Genomic DNA, 27,303 nt, shown 5'->3' with positions numbered 1-27,303 from the left:
TTAAACTGTAAATATTCAAGGAATGAAACAAAAATATTTTTACAGAGGAGAAAATTTTCCATATAAAGCCCCGACTCCCGGAAATGTACCTCCATTATTTATAACTTTAATTTAACGCTGAAAATAGGGATCCGCGCATAGTCGCTGAAAATAGCGTTTCACCGAAACTTATTTTTTAACAACATTGATGTTTATGCATAAATTTGAAAAATAACATGGCTAATTTAAACTATTTTTGAAAATTGGCTCTCGTTGGAAAAATAGTATATTATCTAGGGTAAGAAGTGAGTTATTATTTATCGAGCATTTTTATATAATGTTCGAGGTAAATAATAGCTTTCTCAGCCGAGAACTCGGCTTTCTCAGAACTTAGAATTTCTCATTTCTGCATTATAGTGAGAAAAAAATTTCCTTGGTTATATGATAACCCAACGCAGCTATGAATTGCTGCAAGTCAAATTGAAACGGTACAGTTTCCATGTTGAAATACGCGATGTCGATGATAAGCGCGCAACATCTACTTAGGCCATGAAAACGTTTGCCGGGGTTTCCATGACAACCAAACACTGTATGATTAGTATTACTGTCAGTTTGCCAAATACGGTTTCAATTCAAATTTAGATGTCATTTTGAAGAAGTTAAAAGATCTATATAAGTAAAACGTCAATATAATTAATTGAAAAATGGGTGAAAATTCAAGTGACGATGATTTAGAGATGATGTGTACCCCGCCTGATTTGTCACAATTGTACAATTAAATTTGCAGGTTTTTCCGGGTTTTCCTGCAGCTGAAAAAGCAAATGCGCCACTGGAATCAATGAAGTCGCCCCGGAGCGCCAATTAATTTTTATTGTTGTATTTATTTTATTTTTAAAATAATTAAAAGCTAGCAATTTCTAATTAAATTATAATTTCAAATAATTTTCAAGCGTATTTCCAATGTTCAATTTCCTACTTCTAGTTGATAATTAAGTTAACAAAAGTTTCTGTGAATATCTTTAAAATTATAGACTTGTTTTCATTATTTTATTATCGTTATTTACCAAGGGTGAGAAATATTAATTCTCGTTATGGGGAATGGAGTAAATAATAGCAATTTCTCAGGTTAGTAGGGAAAAAATATCTTTATTTTTCACGAAGTTATGCTTTTGTTAATTAATGAATTATTATCGGAACTTTGCTTTGATGAATGTTGAATAATAGTTTAAATAATGAACTTGAAAAAAATTCGCCTCGTGTAGCTGCTCTTATATGCATACTCAAGATAAAAAAAGTTTATAAATGTTTGGTTGAAGCGTAATCTAACCTTGGAAAATTCACATTAGTATTTTTTTTGTCGATTGAAATCATTTATTTCTCATCTATATTTATATTCGCTGTTAATTAAAGACGCAGATACACGAAAAGTGCAGAAAATGATTCAAATGGTGGTAGATCCGTCGCAAAGCGCGCGTGAAGTGTGAAGTTTCGTTAAAAGCATAGACGGTGCAAAAAAGGAATCTGAATCTTTCGTCAGTTCCGTGAACATACCTTTTGTTCGAGTGAATTTAATCAAAATGGTCTCCTATTATTAGTTACAAGCTGATGCGATACTGTGATAATAGTAAAAATATATACGCCAGTCTAATTCGTTGAAATAATTGAGGTTATCTCAGGTATAGACAATGTAGGTATCAAATTATTTATGATAGGTATAGGCTATGTAGGTATAAATACTCAGATTTGAATGCAGTCGATAACTTTCTCGCCGGTAGAATCTACGCCAATGGGGACCCAACAAAAACGGCCTTCGTCGACTTCATCGAATTCCGAGCATCCAATTTTTATGGTGACTGAATTAATCGACTTGTGTTACGTTGGCAAAAGTGCAGCGATTCAAAAGGCGCTTATTTCGATTCAATTGACTGAGTATTCATTGAGATAAGGAGATAGGGTTAAGTGGAAGAACAGTTCAGTTGTTGAATATATTCAGGAGCTGAACTGAACTTCGCCCTTTATTTTCAAAATTTTTCTGTTGATGTATTTCCTCAATTCTTGTTTTTTTTTATATATTTTTTGAAAATAATAAAGATGATTATTATTATTATTATTATTATTTTATTAGACTTATAAAAAGGGAAAAACCTCCCAATATGATTTCGAATACAGGCTAAAACAATGTTTACGGTAAAATAGTGTTTTGTCTGAAGCGCTGTGAACTTTCCTATAATTATGCCAAAATATTTACGGTTAATTTTTGTTTACGCTTCCTTGAGATTGATAAAGGTCGTATTTTTATCTTTGAGTGTCAACAGACACCGCAGGTATTTTGGGTTGAACAAATGTTTGTTGACAATGCCCTTGAATTCTTAGATAACTGAAAGTTTTCGGCTTCCTGGTTGAAAGATCCGGAAAAACGGTCAAGTAGAATTAGGAAAAAACTTGAGAAAGTAGTTGTTCTTGACTCTCGTTTGTTTAATTTGTTTAATTTGCATTTGTCGGTAGGCTTGAAAGGGTTGAGAAAGTAGTTTTTCTCCAAGCGTTTGGTGACCAAGTTTTAAACAAATGCACTATACAGCGTGACTCACGGTCGATGGTAGGTTAGACGTTTCTGGAAAACGCAAAGCATGATTTTTCTGAAAATTTCACCTCTCACATTTCCTTACCTGTTCTATGGATCTAAAATATTTTCAGCATTGCGGCGTTGCCACTTCCATCAAAAAGTCCTAACAACTTTATTTTTTTGAATGGAACACCCCGTATATTAATACATTTTTGGAATCGCTCTGGTATTTTAATACTTTTTTGTTAATAATGTCCTATACCTATCTCTATCCGTTTTCGAGATAAAAAATAAATTATGCTAAATATGGTCCAAAACATAGCCTTTATTGAAATTAAGTACATCAGTACTCTCAATTCATGTAAAGTTGATATTTTGATGATAGTTTGGACAAACTCGAAATATTCAAATAACACCAAGAAATCGACTCCATATCATACAGGGCGTGCTAAAATTACTATTATTTCCATTGTGCATAAAAGTAGTCAAAAGTTCATTTTTTCAAATGAAACCCCCTGTATATTACTCGGTAAATTGAAAGGTGGCGAAAAATGCTTCAAGATGATATATCATGTCCCTATACCTAAATCGTCAAGTTTTCTCAATAAAGTCGTTTCTTCTAGAAACATTATTTTTTTTTAGAATTTGGATTTAGGTAGCAGTGGAATTATCAAGCTTTTGACAGTTTGGTGACTTTTATAAGTAATTGATAAATGGTTATTGACGGTGTTTCAAAAAATCGCCAAAAATAAATGCAAATATTGCTTATTCAAACGAAGTTCTTATAAAATATTATACACGGACAGTGTGATCAAATCATTGCCAGAACTTGTAGAAAATCCAGCCAATTGTATCCTGAATTAACACCAATGAACGAGAGGAAGTTTGTAAGATTACAAAATAATTTCCTTAACTATGGCTCCATGTTAAAAGCGCCTTCAACATTACCAAAACCTGTTACTTCAAATGAGGACAATACTGTTAACGTTTTGGCATATTTTTATGCATATCCAGAAGCTTCCATTCGCAGTGCAGAAAAAGATTTAGGTGTATCACATGCTTCAGTACAACGAATTTTGAAAAATCGCGGAATGCATCCGTATAAATTTACCAAAGTTCAAGCTCTAAAAGCAGAAGACTTCGAACGTAGAATGCATTTTTGTGAATTCCTTTTGATTCATACACAGGAAGATCGGGAATTTTTTTGTCAAAAATAATTTGGAGCGACGAATCAAAATTTACGAGGGATGGTATTTTCAATAGAAGGAATAAACATTCAACGAAAGTCATTTTTTGTGGAGGAAAAAATCAGTTTTTTATCGACCTTTTTTTGGGTAATGGTTTATAATTTTTATATTTTTTCAGATTGTGGAAGGTAACCATTACCCAAAAAAAAGGTCGATAAAAAAGGAATAAACATTTTTGGGCTGATCATAATCCTCATGTTACAAAAGAAATGGGTTTTCAAGAAAAATTTGACCTGAATGTTTTCTGTATTAAAAGTTCCGCCATTTTGTAGTAGTTGAAGATAATGACTTCATATTCTAGGGTTGTGAAACATTTGTCAGGAACTTCAAAAAGATGTGTCACAAGACCCCTCTTTCCATTGACATTGAAGAAATGCACTGTATAAAATAATTTACTAATTTGTGATTTGAATATAATCTAATTAGATTTCAAAAACTAGTACGTACCAAAACAAACCCAAATATTTACTAAGTGTTTTGGTTGATAAATCAGTAAATTACATTATGTATTTTTTTAGTAACATTTTTTTTAAATGAAATTTTTAGTTTACAAAACCGCAACATGCGTTTCACTACACAATTGTTGAATCTTGTAAACTATTCAGTAAAAACAAAATATTACCTGAATTCATTATCAATTATTTTCAAGTATTGTTCAATTCCATCGCGCATATCTGCCTAGATATCATCAAAATAAAATAATATTACGCTTTCGGTTGGTATCTGGTCGGTTCGACGTGGGTGCTTTGTTCACTCACTAGAATTGACCGCCGTGTTGGTCGGTGGTTCAAGCCCCAGGCTGAACGATCGATTTTCACTTGCAATCGTCCAACCCTTGTTAGGAATCACACGTTAAAAGGCAAGACCTCGTTAATCCTTAGCTCGCACATGTTTCGATTTCTGAGGGTTGTCGTTCGTAGGGGCGCGACAGCTGGTTAACGAGAATAAACAGATTTTTTTTAATAGATTTTTTCAGTCCGTCACTTTTCGGGAAGCACAACTATTCAAAAGCGTTCTTCAAACAAGAAATAGAATCACGGTAGCGTTGGCTTTATATTCAAATTGTAGCCAGCGTCCGCAGCACCCAAAACAAGCGACGAGGATTTTCTCATCAACCTTCAAGGTCGAGCACCGCACGAATATGCCTGAATCATATATCGAACAGGCGAATTCTTCCAATTCCCAACGCACGAACGCCGTCCTCCATTTTCAGAATCGTGCTTCCGATACACAATACCGCAGCATCCGAACGGTAAAAGTTTTATAGACGATGACGTAGCCACTTTACGAAATTCATTCATCATTATCCACCTCGTGAATACTCTGAGATATTCGAGAGGACATTGGCTACGTTATAAAGTTGTTACAATGAATGATTTTTCATTTGTGTTCATCAACTGGCGAATCTAGTGCCGCACACGTTCAAAAATTCCTGGGGTGTTGCGTATGAGGTTAGAATAATGCATAATTCTATTACTCGAGTAATTTTTTGTCGACATGCGGTTCAAGATATCCCCAAATAAATAATCCAGTGGGTTCAAGTCTGGAGATCTAGGTGGCCACGGTTGAGATCCTCCACGACTTATCCATCGGTGAGCAAATGTATCAGATATCCCCAAAGAAATAATCCAGATGGTTCGAGTCCGGAGATCTAGGTGGCCATGGTTGAGATCTCCCACGACCTATCCATTGGTGAGCAAAAGCATCAGATATCACCAAAGAAATAAACCGGAGGGTTCGAGTCTGGAGATGTAGGTGGCTATGGTTGAGATCCTCCACGACCTATCTATTGGTGAGCAAAAGTATCAGATATCCCCAAAGAAATAATCCAGATGGTTCGAGTCTGGAGATCTAGGTGGCCATGGTTGAGATCTCCCACGACCTATCCATTGGTGAGCAAAAGTATCAGATATCAGCGAAGAAATAAACCAGAGGGTTCGAGTCTGGAAATGTAGGTGGCTATGGTTGAGATCCTCCACGACCTATCTATTGGTGAGCAAAAGTATCAGATATCCCCAAAGAAATAATCCAGATGGTTCGAGTCTGGAGATCTAGGTGGCCATGGTTGAGATCTCCCACGGCCTATCCATCGGTGAGCAAAAGTATCAACTATTCCCAAAGAAATAATCCAGATGGTTTGAGTCCGGAGATCTAGGTGGCCATGGTTGAGATCTCCCACGACCTATCCATTGGTGAGCAAAAGAATCAGATATCACCAAAGAAATAATAAACCGGAGGGTTCGAGTCTGGAGATGTAGGTGGCTATGGTTGAGATCCTCCACGACCTATCTATTGGTGAGCAAAAGTATCAGATATCCCCAAAGAAATAATCCAGAGGGTTCGAGCCTGAAGATCTAGGTGGCCATGGTTGAGATCCTCCACGGCCTATCTATAGGTGAGCAAAAGTATCATCTATCCCCAAAGAAATAATCCAGAGGGTTCGAGTCTGAAGATCTAGGTGGCCATGGTTGAGATCCTCCACGGCCTATCCATCGGTGAGCAAAAGTATCAACTATTCCCAAAGAAATAATCCAGATGGTTCGAGTCCGGAGATCTAGGTGGCCATGGTTGAGATCTCCCACGACCTATCCATTTATGAGCAAAAGTATCAGGTAGATTTTCACGAGCGGTTACATTGGAAAGAGTGGGTGCCAAGTCGTGCATAAACCATATATTTTGCCTTGCTAGTAAAGGTATTGTGTCTTCTAGAAATTGTCTATATGTCACACCATCGAGTCGAGGAGAAAGAAAATGATATGATCACCAAAAATTCCCGCCCAGTCGTTCACTGAAAATGCCTGCTGAAATCCACTTTCTACACACCAAACCATTTTTTTAACACCTCGATACGTGTTTCGATCACCATATAATCATCTTCATTGCTGATCGAAACACGTGTTAATAGGTGTTAAAGTAACAATTTGGTGTGGGGAAAAAACTGGTGATATTCATAAAAGTTTTGGTTTTGTTGACAAAGCAAGCTTAAGAACTGAAACAATCTGAAATTCAACCGTAAAATAAAGGTCATGAATAAACACAAAATAATGTATATGGTTCAAGCACATCTATGATGAAATTCTGTGATAAAAAATTATTCATGATGCATTTTTATAAGTTGCGAAGCCGTCAGAAAGAATTTCCTCAGTATTACAGTAAGCTTTGTCTGGCAGAAGTTGTTTCATTTTTTTTTTTTTTTCGAAACTGTGTGTATCAGGTTAACTTTCTGATTGAAATATGTTTGCTGTTATTAAGAATCGAGTTTTTATTTTGTGCCGTTGACGATATTTGAGATGTTGTCCCTGTGGTTTTTGTGCATTAGGCAGACTGTTTTAAAATAAAGAGGCAATAGACAATTAATATGCGATGAAATTTAAAAAAAAGGGGTTGCAGAGATCTTGGACGCTTGCTCTGCTCATGAATCTCACTGCTCTTTTTTTAATTGTGAAAACATTACTCATTCAGGTGCTCCCCCAGAAACAAACTGTACCGCAAGTGATAGTCCAAAGAGTTAGAGATAGACCTTATCGCATAACAACTTGAGGATAATTCTTTGCATAGTATACAAATATGGGTTCCAAATTTCAATTTGTTGTCTATGTTGATACCGAAAAATTTGTCCTCTAGTTTTTGATCGATGATATGTTCTTCAAGAATTATATGATACAGTTTACATTTGGAGAGCATCATATTAGTCTTTGATATATTGAAAGATAATAAACTGGCACCATCGTTCAACTTTGCCTGTATCATGCCCCACCCTAATTTTTAGTGCATCAGTACTTCTACCATGTAGATGTAAGTTCAGTCAATCTTCTCAGTTGAAAATATTGGAATTCATTTTTTCTCAGTTTAACTGACTGTTATAGCTGTTCAGTATGGTGTGGCCGGCCTAATATCGGCTATTTCGTAGTCGTCCTGTGTATACAATCCCTAAGGGAAAGTTGATCAGCAGTGCGTGTGCCGTATCGACTCGACACTGTGGCGGATTGTGAGCCTCTCTGCGATCCTCTATTAGGCCAAGCCATGAAGGACCGATCTAACTCGGGACTTCGTCGCCGTAGGACCTGTTGCGGGTGGATGTTTAGGCAGAGGCGTGGAAGAGTGTTTCGGAGATCTATCGTAGGGGGTCGAAGTGTAAAAATCAAAGAAGATTTCATATTCAATGCAGTTGTCTACAGGCGTACCGCAGGGTTCTATGCTGGGTCCATTGCTGTTCGTAATTTGTGCTTTCGATTTCGGAAATGGAGTCACACATTGCAACATAAAATTTTACGCCGGCGATACGCGGTTACAAAATATTGTTAAGGAACTTGAGAAAATTAACCAAGATATATCGATCCTGATTACTATATCTAGAAGTCACTGTTTGAAGATAAAAACGCATATAAAACAGCGGCGTTAGTTTTTGGTAGTAAATATTACAGAAAAAAAAAATAGAAAACTTGAACATATGCATCGAAAATTAAGAAGTCTCTCAGGTAAGATGTACTTACAATTTGGGATTATTTATGGATGATGAACTGAGATTCAGATCGCACGTCTGTCATATTCGCCAAATATCATTCATGAACTTAGAGTAAATATATGCCAATACGCAATTCCTAAATCACAACATGGAATGAATTATCTGCGATTCATTGGTTTGTGTAATTGATGAAATGTTTATTTTGTGGAAATTCATGATCACTTTAATGGAATGAATAAAACATTTTCTTAATTTCCACTAGTTATTTCATTTTAAGACCGGTTTCGTGTTTTATCCCATTATCAAGTATAAAAACTAACTAATTGGTTTGAAATCTAAAAACGATGTTTTAAATAAAATCGACCTGAAAAGTTAAAAATTATTTTTTTCAAATATAAAACAATAACGAACTAAAAAAATACTAGTATTATTGTGAAAAAAGCGACGGGCGCTTGATATACAAAAAATATGGCACCATAATACTAGTAATTTTGGTTCGTTATGGTTTTAAGCTTATTAAAAAAAATAACTTTTAACTTTTTAGTTCGATTTTCTTTAAAAGCATGTTTTTCAGTCTTTTTAAATATTTATCTACATATTTTATCTAAACTTTGGAATCAATCAGCCGTATATTGTTTAGAAAAATGACCATATTTTCCGATTCCGGAGAGGTAGCCTGAAAATCAGCTACCAAGCCCAAGGCAGCAGGCGCGCAAAGGAGGGTTACAAATAAGGCAGCAGGCGCGCGTGTTAATAAAAAAAATACTTTTCTCATATGAAAAAATACATGTAAAGTGAGTTCGAATTATATAAAGGAGGTGACATACAGCGTCATATAAAGGTATATAAAGGAGGTTATGTGCAGCGCCATCTGCCCGCAAACGGATCAAGCAATAATTGATAGTTACGTCCCGCAAATAGATCAGGCAATACTGTCGATGTATCAAGGAGGTTATATACAGCGCCATCTGCCCGCGAATAGATCAAGCAAGAGTTACAAACAAACATACATACATTCATACAGGTGAAGCTAATAAGAGATTGTTAAAAAAATTAGCATATATGTACTGCTTCTCGTACAAGACGTAGTGGGGTCGCTAATTGTACATAAAATTCGGGAGTTTGAGTGACAAATTGAAATATAACAAACTGAAAATTTAATAGAAAAAAATGATTTGATAATATAACTGAATTCCAAAGTAAGTTTATTGAAAACTCTTTTCCCACACTAGAACGAAAATACTGTCCATTGACGTGCGTTTCGCTAACCAAGTTGGCAACATCAGGAGATAGCAATCTTAGTTATCTGCTGATGAAGCGAAATGTGCTTGGAGAAACACGGAATGGTTCCACGCATGTTCTTTGTGGGGGGGGGGGGAAGTACAGTATCGGCTCTTCTCAGCAATGTTACATCAAAATAACGAATTGAATATACGATGAATTAACTTTCGCCCCTTATATGCCAAGGAAGTATATATTTCCTTTGGGCGTATTTAAGGAGATTTTCCATACGATAATGTATTGTGACATCACATCGGCAAATTTTTTGTTGCTTGGAGAAGGTTATTATTTTTGAGCGTCCAATGTCAACGAAGAAACTTGTTTAAGAGGCATTCTGACATTAGTTTTCAGATTAGTTAGTTCGGTGTTCAGACAAGCGATGACGTTAGAGATGAAAGTGAACAAGTGAATTAAATGCAAGTGAACTTAACAATATTTATGACTGACACTCTGGCGTCAAAGCAGTGTTCAAATCACTTTTCGACTCTCTGTTTTTTCTTTTGATGTTTTCAAATTATCTAAATTCAAGATCTCAAATATTGGCAACTCGATGTTAGGCTGTCTTACCGGAAGCAGAGTTAACACCAATTGGTAAAGAAATTTGGACAATGAAATTGCAGAGAACATTTCATAACTGGTTTCGTCCAGTTTAATCATGTATTTATAAACATGCAATTTCTTGAATAATTTAGAACGTTAAATTTTCTCCCACGTTTAATTGTAATCTATGAAAAGAATTGAGGTCAGGTAAAATGTTGATATTCGTATTCGTGACCTTTATAAAATTTTTAAGTAAGTAATAAAATTTTAAGAGATTCAGAATGAATCCGTGGTTTATACTAAAGATGATAGATTCGTAGTCCCAAAAACGTTATCTCCATTTATGATGCATTCAAGTGGTAGTTTATATTTTCTAAATTCTCAAATATTTGTAAAATATCCACACCAAAGTTTATCATCGATGCAGATATGTACCTTGGAATGGCTGAAAGATATATCAGAGGATGATTATTACCAACGGGTGGATATTCCTATCGTTATTTCAGATGAAACTAGAACAAATGGTGAATACAGAAGAATACAGAATACTAGAGAACACTAAATTATCTTGTGTATAATTTGGTGAATCCAAAATGTTACCAAAGATGCATTTTAACCAATATTGAAAAAATTAATAACAATTGTATGACAAAAGAAATATATCTCACGGAAATTCGTGACCCTCATAAGGGACAGTCCGCAGATTTTTTTAAAGATTAGGAATAGTTTCGCAATTTGTTTCGGTGCATGTGGCAAACGCAGTAAATGTAGTTGGTTATTCAACAATTTGGAGAATCTACACACAACATTCAAAATATATAAAGAATCGAAAGTATAGATGTTTTCTTTATGTTCTCGTTGTTATGTGATTATATCTTTATATGAATTGATGGATGTAGCCGTTGCTACGTGGTAGGAAATCATAATGAAGAGAAGAGAATTGAAACGTTTTATGTTTTTTATCACATTTATTTGTTCAATTTCAATTTATTCATTGGTTTTACAGATTACAGTAAAAGTAATACTATAATACTATATATAATACTGTAAAATGTTTAAGTTCAATGTATAAGTATCAAAATGTCCTTATAGGACGAAACTTCAGTAACGTTAGTTACAAATAAAAGTGGTAAAAAACATACAAAGTTTCAATTCTCTTTTCTTCATTATATCTTTATATGTTAGTTGAAAAAAAAATCGTTATATAGGTACACTCGAGAAGTGTACCTAAATAACCGAAAGTGGAGGTTACAAACGCGTATTTTAAATAGTAAAATAAGACCCCGACCTTATATGCAAGTTTCTATTCCCCAAGGCCGCGAAAGTTGAAAAAGACCATAATTAAATAATATGATTTTTTCATTACTCTCCCCTTTTTTTGCAAAATTCCCCTCGCCTGCGCAAGAGTCGTACTGAAAGAGAGAGAGAGAATCGTTCCTTACGTAATTATAGTTGTCATGCGAATAAAGCATTGATTAATTGTAGAAGGTCGTTTGGAAATAACGGTAAATCGTGCTGGCCAGATCTCGTACCGTTTTATCAATTACTATTCGATATCGCATCAAAATAATTCAAAGCCAGACTAAACAACGGTTAAATCAGATTGCGAAGATTCATTTTGATGGTCGAATTCGCTGGTAGTCCTTATAACCGTTATGTACGACGGGCATTTTTATTGATAATTCAGATTCTCAAGTGTTTTCATTGGATTAACGTATAATACCGGACACAAGTCGTATCGTGACTACTAGCAGTAAATCTGGAATGTGAACAAAGGAAATCGTAAAATTATGTTACGGGACTAACGAAGTATGGTGGATGAGGCAGAACTTCGACGCCCAAATCGCATAATGTTCAGATCTCTGAAACCGTGCGGTTTCATCTCCGAGGCTAAAATCTCCGTAACAAAATTTCGCAAACCAATAGTGTGTTCATTAACACTGCCAAATGTCTGGGTAATAATTTCGGGCTGTTTCAGCAGCCCTTCGGTTCAATTTGAATTCGTAGAGAAAAATTGGGCGAGCTGAAAAGAGCAAAAACATTAAAATTACCTTGATTATTACCTTGAGAAGAAGGGTAGAATGTTCACCGGCAATAATTATTCAGGGATTTTAGAGTCAATATTGATATTGAGCAAAAACGATGGCATTTGGTGAAAACCAGTGTTATATTTCATACGTGTGAAGTCACGATATCATCCGGCATATCTGCCAGATTTAGCCCCCTGCGACTATTTCTTGTTCCCAAACATCACGAAATAGATGGGTGGTAAGCTGTTTGGGTTGAATGAATAGGTCATTGCCGAAACAAACGTCTGTTTTGAGGGCCAGAAAAAAAGTTATTTGGAAGGAATAAAAAAATTGGAAAAACGCCTGGCCAAATTCTTCTGGCTAAAGGGAGACTATATTGGAAAATAAAATGCTTATTTGCCAAAAAAGTGCCCTTTTTACGCATGAACGGTATAGTTAAACTTCTTTCATCATTTTTCAAATTGTGAACGGTTAAAATCGAAGCGGAAACATTGCTAAACACAATACGATCGGCGAATTCGGTTATAAAGGTACATTATTATAAATTAGTTCTCATTAGTCTAGTTGGATAAGTTCCCAAAAGGACAAAATAATGGGATTGCCGAAAGCACTCACGCCGTTGAAGAGAGAAGCAATAAAAGTAAAAAGAACATGCCATAAAATTAGAAACAAAGCATCAAACCGTTTATTTTTACAGTTCCGATGTTTAGCAAGCGGTAACGGCTGCTTTTCACTGTGAAATCTGAGAGTTATTGAACGTCCGACACATTGTTTGAATTGATGATAAAAGAAAACTATGGAGTTACATTTTTTTATTGCCACCTATTGTGAAAGTAATATGATTATGAATGACAAAATCATGATCGAGAAATCCCTCGCCTGTTCCAAAAAGTGATGTAGGCGTGCTTTAAAGTAACTCTTTCAATTCTTCTCTCACTCTATCCATTCTTTTCACACGCTCTCTTCATTCCTCCCTTTCTTTCTGTCTCTCAATTATCTCAGTGTCTATCTATTCTTCTCTCTCTCCCCATTCTTTTCTCACTCTCTCCAATCTCTCTCTCTCTCTACATTCTTCTCTCTCTCTCTCTCTATCTCTCTCTCTCTCTCTCTTCATTCTTCTCTCTCTCTCAATTCTTCTCTCTCTATCAATTCTTTTCACATTCTCTCTCTCCGTTCTTCCCAAATTCTCTCTCTCCATTCTTCCCTCATTCTCTCTCTTCGTTCTTATATATCTATCTCACTCACTCTCTCTATCTCTCTCTCCTCATTCTTATCTCACTCTCTCACAATTTTTGTCTCTACATTTTCTCTCACTCACACTCTATTCATTATTTTTCTCTCTGTCTCTGACTGTTCTTTATTCTGAAACTTGTTTTCATCCTTTTTTCGAAATCCTCTCAGCGTTTTCTTCCCGTTTGAAGTTTTCGTTTAAATTATATACTTTGTTTCATTGTTAGCAGAAAAATTTCAAAACACTTGAATTTTTAGAAATGAAATCAAAAATGGAAAAATCACTTATATAAATGAAAGGGAAAAAAACAAAGAAAGGAATTCTCATTGAATTTTCTCGAGTTTTCTGTGACTTCATTTGAAGCTATATCAAGTGGCTGACTGTAACATATTGTAGCCTAAAACTGAGCTGACATCCTTGGGATACCTTGGGGCTCAAAAGTTGAAAAAAGGATATTTAAAAATTTTTTTTGTAGATAATGAAAATTTAAACAACGATAAAAATAAAATAAAAACAACAATAAAAATTAATTGGCGCTCCGGGGCGACTTCATTGATTCCAGTGGCGCATTTGCTTTTTCAGCTGCAGGAAAACCCGGAAAAACCTGCAGCATCACATCATCTGAAGATCTTGATCTAACAATGTCCTCTCTCTTATAAAACAAACTGTAGGGTGTCTCCAGAGGCTCCAGTAAATTCAATGCATCGCCAGAACACTTCGTGACACGACTATCGTCAAACTTAAACCAGTCCGTTTCTTCTTTGACCAAGGCGTGATAATGACCAAATTCAACGCCAGAACCACAGTGAACAATGACTGCATGAATATTATAACAGTGGTCTGCTAGGTGGAAATGTTCATCTATTTCGAACCTTCCAAAGAGTTTCTTGCTTCCATTAGAGGTTGAGTCTTGTTTGAAAATCATGAGCGTTATTATTAGATTGACTGGTGCCTCAGCTATACTTGTTTCCTTATAACAGTCAGTTAGTTTGGCGCATGTTTGACAATACAGTCGATCATCACCTGTTAAAAATAAATTTTCTGTACAGAGTTTGGGTAAAGTAAATTTACGAGGTTTGTAGCCTGACCGTATTTAGCTTTCAGGCGATATTGATACCATTGAACAGTATGATGGTGCGAAATAGTTGATAATTTTCTGCTTCACTTTCATGTATTCAATTTGAAAAGGTAGAACTGCCTCAATGGTTAATGATGGCAAATAAAATATCTTTCAAGGTTACCAGCTTCAAGAATTTAAAGGTTATTTCGATTTAAGGTGTACGTCGGATAAGTTATAAGTTTACTGAAAGGGGTATTTGTTTAGAGGTTACTTTCACTTAGAAAGTTTTTCATAATACGAGTCCCTTTCAAAAAGTTTGTTGGAATTCACAGTTAGTCAGGCAAAGGCGTATTATTTCCTAATTGTTGAGAAACTTTTCTAGAGTGTCTATAAAAGGATAACATTCAGCTGATAAGTTTATCGAGTTACGTCAATCTTGATGATACAGTTCAGTGGCGCACATACCATCAATTTTTTGTGTTGTGTTCAGTAATTGCTAGAAAACTTCACAGATGCCTCTCAAGTTCAGCAACCTTCTGGAATAGATGAATAAGAATCTATTTTGATGCAATGAGACCGGAATGCCGACGCCTATGCTAGGTATCACATCATCGCATCGCTTACAAACAAATCATATTATACACTTTAATTACATATGAAGCAAGTCGTAAGAAAGTGCGTCACATTCCGCAAAATAGAGCGTTTTCAACAATCACTCTGTCGCTGGAAGAAGAAGCGATTTCAGCCGATTTAATAATATGCAGAAGCCGACTCGGCATCTCTCTACGGTGTCTCTATCAAGAATTTACCGTGGTCGGCGTTGCCGGATCTCGCGTTGGCGAGTGTTCGATCACTTTGCCGCATTCTCGAAAGGGTATTCGACTATGCGGACCCGTGTTGTGTTTCTTCGGATGTATCTGCATTATACCGATTTGTTTGGGATTGTTGTGGGTTGTGTTTGTTGGTTTGAGTATTTGTATTTTGGTCGAAAATTGTAGTGAAATGTCTCGCAAATGAAACTTGGATGTTGTTACGCATGTGAATGATTATTTCGAATTGAAAATCTGGTTTGTTCAGAGGCGGACATTTTTTTAAGGGTTGTGACCTTAGACCTGTGGAAGATTGGTATTTCTAATTCATTGATGTATAATGAATGGAAAATTTACATGTCAGATATTTCCTAACTCTCCCCCCGTTGAATGTGTTTCCGACAACGTCAACTATTCGAAAATGGTTCTGACGAAAGGATAAAAATTATGTATTTCGATCGAAAGTCCAGATTTTCAATTGGAATATTAAAACAATTATCCATATATAGCTTTGCTTTGGGAGTTCAAGCATCTCTTTTTTTGTTTACTTTTTGAATGTTTGATATAAACAGCGAGAAAGGAAAGGAACAATCTTGAAATTGGTCAATATTGAGCATTCGACTTTATTCAGCAATAACTTGATTAAATCAGTTTATTGACATTTTATTTCAGATAATTTGTTAATGTTGTTAATTAATAACAACTGTCTAAGGAGCAGTTGTTTGGAATTGCAAAATTGTCTTTATATTTTGTAGACAATAGTCTTTTTTTATTTTGTAGGGTGTTTAAGAATTTTGTATTACTTGAACTTGATTCTCTTGTCAATTGTAAAACTTGCGTCATATGAATTTTTGTTGTTTTTGTCTAACTTGGTACTCAAGTCAGCAAGATTTCCTCGAAATTATGCTACACTTCGATTTAAAACGAAATACATAAAAACTAGTGTATCTCGTGTAATATTTTCGTTATAAAATTTGCTAATTAAGCTCTAGATACCGTAGGTTGGTTGTGTAAGTATGACGTTTAGGCTACGCTTCATTTTTTTCAATATATTATTACCAACAATAGTCACTTTTGTAGACATGAACCACCACAGATCAGAAAATTAAGTCAGTTTAGTTAGGTGCCATAGTTCAAATGTTCATTAAAACTTCAAAATTCAAATTGTGAATCTTCACAAGTAAAACGATTTGTTGATAAATTAGACAGCGTTTAAATTGAAAGGGGTTTTACTACTCTGTTTGAAAAATGAAGTGAATTTAAATTTTTTTCAAAAAAATATTTATTTATTGGTCAATTTCTATTTTGTCTCTTACAAAGTAGTCCCCCAAATATATAATAAAATCGAACCACTTTTTGATATGTCCTTGAGCTCTCTTTGCGAATCGTTTTTATCTACTCAATCGTCGCAAAACGCCGTTCTTTCGTGGGACCAGTAAAAAGTCGCAGGGATCCAAATCTGGTGAATATGGGGGCTGAGGCATGATTTTGGTGGCAAAACAAATACGAACATGACGAGTCGTGATGCAATAGCCATGGATTGTTTTTCCACAAAACCGAACGTTTTCTCGTATTGCTTCCCGCAAGCGGCGCATAACTTCAAGATAATACTCCTTATTGGACATGTGGCTGCTGCTGCACTACGCCACAGAAATCGAAGAAAACAGCGAGCAAAACCTTGAAATTTGGTCGAACTTGGCTTTGTACTTTTCCATCTTCATAGAGAAATATGGAGAACTTCCACTTTTTTTGTATAGAAATGGATAAAGCCAAAAAATGTTATTCCAATAAACAGCGTATTACTGCATCATTCAGGAGCACGTTTTCAAAGTTTTGAGGTCACAAAATTTGTCTTGTGAACTCATCTAATAAAACCGTACGCATGAGTTTAAACAACGCAAATTTGAATTATTCTATATAATTGTCAAATGAACCCTTTCAGGAAGTTTCGTGCGACTTGGAAGTAATTTGTTCAGTGTAATAGGTGGTAATGAAATTCGCAAATTATGGTAGTCGAGTCATTATTGTTTGTTTTACGACTCGCTTACTTGGTCTCGCTTTCATCAACGCTAATAATTGTGTCAAGTTAAATAATTGTCAGAATTTGAATATTCTGTTTACACACTTATTCGGGTCTTGTTGTTTTTAGCTATGATGGGTTCAAATCAACACACGTGTTTTAGAAGTTCGAACGGTTGATTAGGTTTTTGCTTTTTTAGACTTATTTAGTTATCCTCTAGAACATTCAAATAATTCATTTATTACCTTTTTTGTCATATGAAATATGTTAAGTTCGTCAATACACAAGTAGATACAAGTAGATATAGATAGGTCATTTATACAAATTATGCAATGGAGACGCTATTCATAAATATAAAAATGAAATTTACACTCTATACTCATAAATATAAAATTACAAAATATACACACTATATCAATTTTTACACAGATACACTATTTGCATATATAGGATTATTGGTCAAGAAAGGTTTCACACTTTTTTTTAATTTGTTGATAGAACTGTCTTTTATTAGTGTCCTCGGCAGTAAGTTATAGTAGAAACTGTTTTCTTGTCGAATAACTGTAAATATCCGATTTTTTCTCGATGTTTTTAATGTTGTTATGAACGTATACTAATATTTTCAATAAATAAATTTCCAGTACAGCAAGTATTTCATTTTCTTCAAAGACTGATCTACACGATTTTCGAAATTCTAGATTGAAAATCAGTCGTATAATGCTTTTTTAATTAATGAATACACGACTACATTCCGTTGCTTGTCCCCATGTGATAATGTTATAACTAATTTCTGAATGAGCGAGAGCATAGTAAACATTGATTAGCGATGCCTTGCTTAGGGTTTATTTTAACCTGTAAATAGCAAAAAATGTTGGGTTCAATTTTTTGCACACATTGTTGATTTGTTCAGACCAATTAAATTTTTCATCAGTTATAGTGCCAAGAAATTTATAGTTCACGCTTGTAGCTACCTTAAAATCTTCTATTTCGACAGGAATTTCTTCACTGGCTATCCGTTTCAATGAAAATTGCATGTATTTTGTTTTCTCTAAATTAATAATCAATTGATTGATATTACACCAAAGTACAAAATCTTTAATGACATTGTCTGTTTTTATGCAAACTTCTTGGAAAGTATCTGTAATTCTTTACAACTCATCGTCTACACTCTCTCTTCCCGTACTTTAGGATTCTCCATTATATTATTGTTAGCAGAACTACACTTGTAGATGTGGTAGATCAGTTTTATGACTAATTTTGATTTACGCATCCGATGCGATAAATTACTCAAGACTATATTTATCGTCAGTTCCTAAACCAGAGCCGACCACACTGAAAAACATATATTCCACTTTTGTTTATTGCGGTTTATATTGCAAAATGTATTCGACTGATAATGAAATGGTGGTATGTTATAAATCGTAAAAATAAAAGATTGTGAGTGAACGATGGTTCGACATTTTGCTATTGTTGGAAATCTCAAAATTTAATAGTTACACCAAAAATGCATTCAAATCTAACCGTAAATTATGACAGCTTTGCCAGATTTCCTGTATTTCCTGCTTGGACACATTTAACTTGGCAATTCAAATTAGATTTTATGTTGAATTTTACTAGTTCGGCCTTCCATTATCTAATATGATATTGCTTGGAAGCTGAGATCACCCGTAGGGAGGAACACTGGTTTGAGAGGAAGTTCAAAGAAGCTGCATGTATGTTGTCCTACGACGCATTCAGCTAAGCTAGTATAGAGATATCCAACATATGGAAACCTCTAATCAATCGGAAAACGGTTAGCTATTCATTCTGATTTTATTTTTAGTTGTTCCTTCATTTATTTCGAATCACATAAGACAATGGAAGTTCGAACTAGTATAATTCACCATGAGACATTATCAACTACTCTAAAACAAGAATTTATGGTTTCTTTGTTGTTTTCCTGAAACATTTTTCTTTTTGAATTGAAGGAAGCATATTTTTAGGAGAGACAATTTTTTGAGAAAGACAAGTTTTGGCTTTCTACTACTATGCATGATCTACACATCTTTGTGAAGAGTTTATTTTGAAATCAATTTATTGTTTGAAATCACTTGCTTTGTTCTGTTGAAAAAACAATCGAAAGAAGAACGAATAAATATCTCTTTAGATACAAAATAATATCTGGCATCAAGTGCATTAGAGTCTCAGACGCCACGCGTCAGGCCCTGCACCTTGTGTCAGGAACCTCTGTACCCATCACGGGTCGACTGCAGTGGACTAACGTATTGAAGAAACCATTCTGACAGGCCAAATCAAATCAAAATGTACTTTATTGTCGAAGATGAAATCTCATTGACAAAGTGTTACTATTCTGAGAAATTTAAGATACACAACTTAAAAGATATTGTGTAAGATAAAATATTATTGTCAAAAGTGTTATTATTTTAAAGAATATAATTTATACAAATTGAAAGTAATATTTGAACATTTGGTGATTTCAGCATTTTGGGGTGAAAAAGTAGTCAGAAAGTAGTAATATATATGCTACATATTGAAATAAATAATAATAATAATAATAATGAATATTCTCATGCAACACATAAATGTAAGTATGAGAATATAAAAACTATGAAGTATAAAAGTGTAAAACTGAATGCATAGAAAATTACAGTAAGTATCAACTCGGTAAACATTTACAACTATACAGTTCAGAGCTAAATGTAAACATTAAACAGAAAGTTAAAAAAGTCACATAGTTTAAGTACCAATAGGTACTGAAACACAATAACTAAAAGTGATTGTTTATATAATTTAAATTTCTGTCTGAATAGAAATCGTGTAAAGAATAAGAAGCCTTTGAAATCAGAAACTTTTTTACAGACTTTCTAAATTTAGTGGTACATGTTATGCCTTTGATCTCAATTGGCAAATGGTTAAACATTTTTTTTTCATTATATATAAAAGGCCTCTCAATTTTTGATGATGTTGGAATTGGTGAACCTATATTGAGCTTATTTCTGGTATTTCGTCGTGGTGAAATGAAAATTTCACGTGTATTGGCAACACGTTCCCCAAAAACAGATATCGTATCCCAGATGGGAATCAATGAGAGCAAAGTACACATTTTTTGCCATATTAGTGCCCAATTCATTTGCTGCAAAGCATCCTGATGAAATTTTTTTTCATGGGTTATATATGTGACCTTCAAAATCGAAATTTTTATCAATTTGTTATCCCAGAAGTTTTGCTGACATTTTGTTTTCTAATAATTGAGTATCCAGGTAGGTATCTAGTGTGGAGCACATGAGGGTGATGATGCTAGTTTGTTGAGATATTAAATGACAAGAGAATGCCAAAATAATGTAGTGTCATCAGCGAATTGGGTTATTTCTGCGGTTATATTAATGCGGGCTGTGTCGTTAATATATAACAAGAAGAACCTCTCAGTTACAGACTTCAGCCCACTCGACCTAAGGAAAGCGAAAGCAGGCGCTTTGATAAATCAGGGTCTTGAATGTTGTTGAAGAAGACCCAATGCATTATTATTACTTTTATTATTATTAATTTTTACGCTGGTCAGGCCCTATCCCACGAAGCCCCGATACATTCGCGTCAACATGATCAACCAACAGCCACTCCCCACACCTTGGGGTAAGTGTTCACTGGGTCCGACAATCATGTGCCCTGAGCAAGCGCAGTGAGCAAAGAATGACAGTCTTCTGTATTTGTCCGGCTAATATTTCTGCCGGATGTATTATTATTTTCATTAAAATTGTTATTTAGTTTATAATTATCTTTTGATCACCTTCAAATATTTTCTAATAATGGAAATGACTCGAACGAACCACAACAACTCACCTGTTCTTTTTCTTGTTTCAGACTGAACTCTCCGGTATAAAATGGCGTAGGCTCGTATGGAGCGAGGCGGCGGAGAGGGTCGGAGGCCATGGTGCCGCCTCCGTTGGCGAGCCTCTCGAAGACCCCGTGCTGCGGAGTTACGCACGATGTCTCGCCGCGGACATACTGTGCGTGTGGCGACGCGTGTCGACGCCGCGCGCCGAGGACCCCTTCGAACTGGGTCCGACGCCGGCTCAGCCGCCGCCACCACTGAGCCTGGCGGCTTCCAAGGAGCTGTGGATCTTCTGGTACGGCGAGGAACCGGACCTGAACGAGCTGGTGGCGCCCGAGCTGAATATGCCCGGTAAGTTTTTTTTTGGTAGTACTGTTAAGTTTTCCCAGTGGGTTCGATAATAATTGACTACGCTGTACAATAATCGAACATAACTTCACTTCACTGTTGATACAACCAATCACTTTGACTAAAACTTCAAACTAATATTCAAATGGCTATCGCCTTGTTTGATTTCACTCCGCACCGCACTGTCACTTGAATTCTCGATCGGGGAGTGGGTAGCGTTTATATATGGCAATCGAATTCTCTTGAAGCCAATAGGGAATTTGCTATAAGTGCATTGAAGCGGCGCGGCATCTAACTAGAACAATCGCGCAGCGCACGTCGAGTTCAGCGCCATCTAAGCCACGTCACAATTGATTTACGACGACCAGTGGCGGCTGGCATTATTTTTTTAGGGGATGATTTACTAAAATATTATAGTTTATTTATGGTGAATATGGGACGTTTCGCGGCTATTTTGTTAATGCGGAGCATATATTTGTAAAAAAAATCTGTTATAATAACGCGGTATCAACCTATGGCACTTCTTGATCGAAAAATACGCCTGATACCTTGTTCATTAGATAATTTTCTCGTTAATGATATATTTTCATTATTCTTTCATCTAAACAATTACTGTATACTGTAGCAAATCAAAGAATTAACTGTCTTCAACAAATCTATTTCAAACAATATTTCACTAATCACAAACTAATTTATTTATTACGCTTACCAACTAACGCTTAATTTATTTCCACTACTTGAATTCCTTGTTTAACCGCTAGATTCACTTTCTGAACTGTCCTCTTGGGTCGGGAAGCCGGGCTTATATATTGTAATGGTAGTCGGTGGTTTTACCGGCGATTGTCGACTGCATTCTATCGCGGTAATGTCATGTGTTTGTTCGCTGGCCGGCATATCGTTACAATACGTTAGGTTAGGTTTGGTCCAAAGTGAATTGGTATATTTAGCCCTCCACTCAAGCCCGCGAGGATTTATTGAAACCTACCCTAATTCAGACTGGACTAAGTGAGCCCAGTTTCCTAACCAAGCCGATTACTTTTGTCGAATTATCTTTCTTCATCAAGATGGCGATAGTGAAACTCTGTCAAACAGTTGAAACCTCATTGAGACATAGGCAGCACCTACACAAATTATGTACAAAACTCTGTTACCTTATTATCTCCCAAACAAAAACTACATGCACTATTTTCTGACAGTCCAAGTTTCTTCAGCCTACAGTAATTATACAACGTAGATCATCCGTACTATAGCCTAATGATTGTTTGGTAACGTGCTTCTAACGTAGGTGTTACCAGAAGTCCGAAACTCTGCCAATGGCAGCTTCTGTCCGATTCTTGCAACATCCTCACATGTAAGGAACTTCATTAGCGTTCAGACCAGGGATGGTTTGTCAAGTTTTTCTAACGGGGAGAGCCGTTTCTGGTAGTTCAGTAGCAATTAAGATGTTGTTCGATTAAAGCCAAGTTGCTTCGAGCGTGGCTGGGCTAGGCAGGTTCTTGGTCTGGACTGCATACGCCTGTACCAGAACCTGCACTTATTGTTTCCTTCTCCCGAAGGAGCCAGTCTTTTCTGCTCGAGATTAGGACTGAGTAAGGCTGCCGTTGGTGACATTAGGCACAATTCTGTATATTGTCCATCTGGCCTCCAGAAAAATGTGGAGAGGAAATAGATATATAAGGATTTCCATGTGAGGGATACAATATGGATCTCTGGGGAATACCAGCGTGTATTGTGAAAGTATTCGCGAGATATTCATCCAGGGCCACTAGCAGGGAACGTTCGTTTGCTGTGAACCTTCTGGTCACCAGGTAATTGCTCCATTGATTTGATAACAATCATGTATGCGAAACTAGTTTACCTCAGTTCTGCTGTTAGGAATTCCAAAAACAAAAGCTGTACCACCTGCGATCTGGTCAACCATTTCAGTGAAAGAGTACAAGGAATTCCTACTCCCTAATCCCTACTCTAGATCCCTATATGATTTATGAAGAATTCCAGAATTTTTTTCCTGGAATACTCTTCCAATAATTCGCATAGTTTTCGAAAGTTACTAAATTTAGTTCTGTCGGTGTGCTTTTCTCTGTTTACCTTGAATAGAAGTAGTTGTTAAACTCTTTAGACTCGAAAGTCATAAAAGTCAAATTCGTCGTGGCGTTGATATTTTTCCTCTGCAGTTTCGTTTTGCATCATCGAACACCCCATCCCCTATCCAAAGTATCGCATCGACCTCTGGGGTAGACTGGAAGAAGAGAGAAGCACGCGGGAGCTTATTGATCAACATGATGGCACGGCGAGAACGGCATCATAGCGTCGAACGAAGTAAAAATGCCACGGACCGACCGTAATGTGTGCCGCGTACCGCCCCCACTCGTGCCAGGGCAGCGGCGGGCTGTGCCAGATGCCAGGGAGACAACTGTTGATGTGTTTTTGTTGTCCATTTAGTTTTATCGATTCTTTTTCAATGATCGTCTCCAATGCAAGGTCAAATTGAACACGTGAACGCGATTCCACGGGGTGGGTAGACTCGTTATACGAATTCTACAGTTTGGCACTGGTTATAATCGAGTCGTATCTATCTGCAGTCTCTTATTATTATTTTTTTGCAACCCTCTCTAGTTTATCTTCTTCGTAACTGTTTCTGTTTTGACGGAGCTTGTCTTCCAGTATTTTAGTATTTTAACTAAATTTTGGGCTGAAAAGCAATTTTAGCGGTCATATAAATTTTCGATACCCTTTCACCGGCGCTAAATTTCTTTCCAGTGAGCAGTCTCTTGAGGTTGAGAACAGGAAAAAGAGAATACTGTAGATGCGGTTCAGCTTGAGACCCTGTGACTCGATATCGAGCCACGGGGTCTCAAACTGAAACGAACCATGTGAGGGTTCCGATCCCTTTTGATTTAAAATTGGGTATTTTATATATCGTCAAGAATCTAAGCTACGCATTTTACAACTTTCGACATCGATAAGTGTCCTTTTATATCTAACTAAGAAACTTTATTCCGAGCTAAGTGTTTTTAGCAAAGAAGCAAAGTGCCAAGTATGTATTTCCCAAAATTTCTGGATTGACAATACAGCGTAGCCTTCTTAGAAGAAACAAGATACTGGGTAGACCTTTGTTTAAATTTTCTGTATGCATGTACCAATTAAGAGAGTCATCGATTGTAATACCCAGAAGTTTACAATGTGCACCTGTTGTATAGTTGTTGTTTGTTGAAATGATTAATTTTTGAGTCTTCTGATCATTTAATTGCATGAAGTTGGCGGAAAACCAATTTGTTGCATTGTGAATGGATTCATCTGCCATTTGTAAAAGTGTAGGTAGATAGTTTTGTAGAGGTGTTGATAAAAGAAGTATCGTCAGCAAAGAGAATAGTTGAAGTATCATTAGTAGTATGTAGGCAGATGTCGTTATATATATGATAAACAATAACGGTCCAAGTACCGAGCCTTGGGGAACTCCATATTTGGTGATTCGAAGATCAGAAATATTTGTACCTATTTTTACTAGCTCTTTTCTGTTATTTAGATAGAATGATAATAGTTTGAGAGGTATTCAATAATACCTCCACTATTTTTGAAAAAATATTCATGATTGAAATTGGACGAAAGTTGCTTAAAATATTGGGATCATCTTTTTTAAATATCGGTAAGACTCTAGATCAGGGGTCTCCAAACTTTGAAGCCTTCGGGCCATAATGATTTTTTCAGTTTGTTCCAAGGGCCAATTTCTGCCCTTAAGTATATTTCTAGACTAGGATAGTCGCAAAGTGCGTGATCTAAGCAAACTTACGCTTTTTTTGCATTTCAATTATTATTGTGTATTGTGACACTTAACGACATCTAGTGGCAAGTAGTGTTACTATGTACTATCTTCTTCAGCTACCCGCTAGGTGGCATTAGGCGTAATTAAATATTTAGAATTACCGCGTTGGTTCGAGAAAGTTCTGGTTCTAGCTAGTGTATTCCGATCACCTCGAGATGGCAGTAATAATTGCATATAAAAAGGCTAGCGGCGCAACTGCGAGTTAGTCTGCGTAGGAAAGGCGAAGGAAGCGAAACTGTCTATTGTGAAATAAAGTAACACCCGTCAATAAAAGTATTTTGATTTGACTTATTGTTTTTATGTGTGATTTGTTAGTATGGAAAAGAAGCGAAAAATCGATAGTGAATGCAGAACGTTCCAAAAAAAAATGGAACTTTCAGTATTTTGTGATTGAGTCCAGTAATAAGGCGCTATGTTTAATTTGTAATGAAACCATAGCTGTTCTCAAAGACTATGACATTAAACGACACTATGAATCGAAACATCTTCAAAGTTACTCCAAGTATACAGGAAGTTTGCAGAAGGAAAAATTTGAAACGCGGACTCATTTTGTGTTTTCTTCTTCAACTTATCACAGCAATAGTAACAACAATTAGGTAATCATTGGCTGTCGCGGGCCAGATTGATGACAGTAAATCATTGGCTGTCGCGGGCCGGATTGATGACACTGGCGGGCCGTAGTTTGGAGACCCCTGCTCTAGATATTTCAAATATGTCAGGAAAAACTCCTGAGGTGAAGCACTGATTGATTATATGCATTATATTAGACAATAGAAGTCCGAACTGATGAAATATACCAAGTTTTATATTTCATCAGTTCGAACTTCCATTGTCTAATATGATATAAATTGATTTGAAATCCCTGAAAAAAAAATTAAAAAGATTAACCGAAAATAACAACTTTATTAAACAAAAAAAACTTAAAATACAAAGACATCACATACAAGCAATAACCAAAAATATAAAAAATTGAAATAGTAATAAAAGCTGAAAATTAAAAAATATTATCATGAAAAAATGAAAAAAATAAAAATTAAAAGATTCCAAACCAAGTTAATTTTTATTTTTTTATTTAATTTTCAGCTTTTATTAATACTTCAATTTTGTATTTTTTTTGTTGTTGCTTGTATATTATTTCTTTGTAATTTCAGTTTTTTTGTTTAATTAAATTGTTATTTTCGGTAAATCTTTTTAATTTTTTTCATGGATTTCAAATCAATTTATATTATATTACTTATTAATCAGTAGGCTATGCTGTCGGATATAATTCAACGCCCTTCGTGGTATTAGCCAGGGGAGTAGTTGTTTTTTGATAGGCGTCAGTCCATTAAACCTACAGTGTAGGTATATAGAGATTGGCTTGAACGTTTAAAGTTCATTTGATTTAGATATATTATATTAGACAATGGAATTCCGAACTGATGAAATACACCACGAAACATTGTCAACCACCTTCAAACAAACCAAGTTTTATGTTTTGACCGTTGAAAATGACAGACGTATCATAAGAAGATCCAGCTCCCTTTTCGTCCGCTTGAGGGTAAGATTTTTGAAAACTTTGATGTAGGTGTCCTTTAATTCCTAACCAAGATGCGGAATTCCAAGTTTCTTGTTTCTAATGTTAGAAATGATGAATGTGTCGTTAGATTATCTAGCCCCTCTTTCACGCCCCTATGGTGGCGTTTCAAAAAAAAATCACATTCCTTGCCCTGGTATTGTAAGGTGCATATGTCAAATTTGAGCTTTCTAGAGCTAGGCGTTGATGAATGAGATTTCTTTGTAATGGAAAAAAATTAATTAATTCAAGTAATAATTATTATAATAAAAGCTCGCCTCGATTTTAGGAAACGACTGACTGGTGAGCTACGTGCTCACCAGTCAGTCATCTATAACTTCAGAAGGTGGTGGGGGTGATGGAGGCGTGTCAATGAGTATGCTCTCTCCTGATTGGTCTGCACTTTTGCTGGGTCGTTCTGATTGGGCTCGTACTATTACTAGGTTTCTCCCATTGGTCCACTTTGTTGACAGGTATGCTGTTGGTGGGGTGTCATTCGGACGCTCCATTTCTGGCCTTCCTA

General features: G+C 35.8%; 1 protein-coding gene across 2 annotated transcripts in view; it reads left to right on the top strand.

The window, feature by feature from the left end:
• The window catches only part of skd (mediator complex subunit skuld), a 148,606-nt gene that overhangs the window by 17,193 nt on the left and 104,110 nt on the right, over nucleotides 1-27,303 (top strand). For both annotated transcript variants that reach the window (XM_074171548.1, XM_074171547.1), the window contains exon 2: nucleotides 21,084-21,405. In XM_074171548.1, the coding sequence (XP_074027649.1) occupies nucleotides 21,084-21,405 (322 nt within the window). The remainder of the gene's footprint in view (nucleotides 1-21,083; nucleotides 21,406-27,303) is intronic.

Source organism: Leptinotarsa decemlineata, unplaced genomic scaffold (assembly GCF_025532065.1).
Source record: "Leptinotarsa decemlineata unplaced genomic scaffold, Ldec_3_MD MMD2_tig00000010_RagTag_RagTag, whole genome shotgun sequence".
NCBI classification, from domain to species: Eukaryota; Metazoa; Arthropoda; class Insecta; order Coleoptera; family Chrysomelidae; genus Leptinotarsa; species Leptinotarsa decemlineata.
The sequence above is the reverse complement of the archived record's forward strand: the minus strand, read 5'-3'. Positions and strand labels throughout refer to the sequence as shown.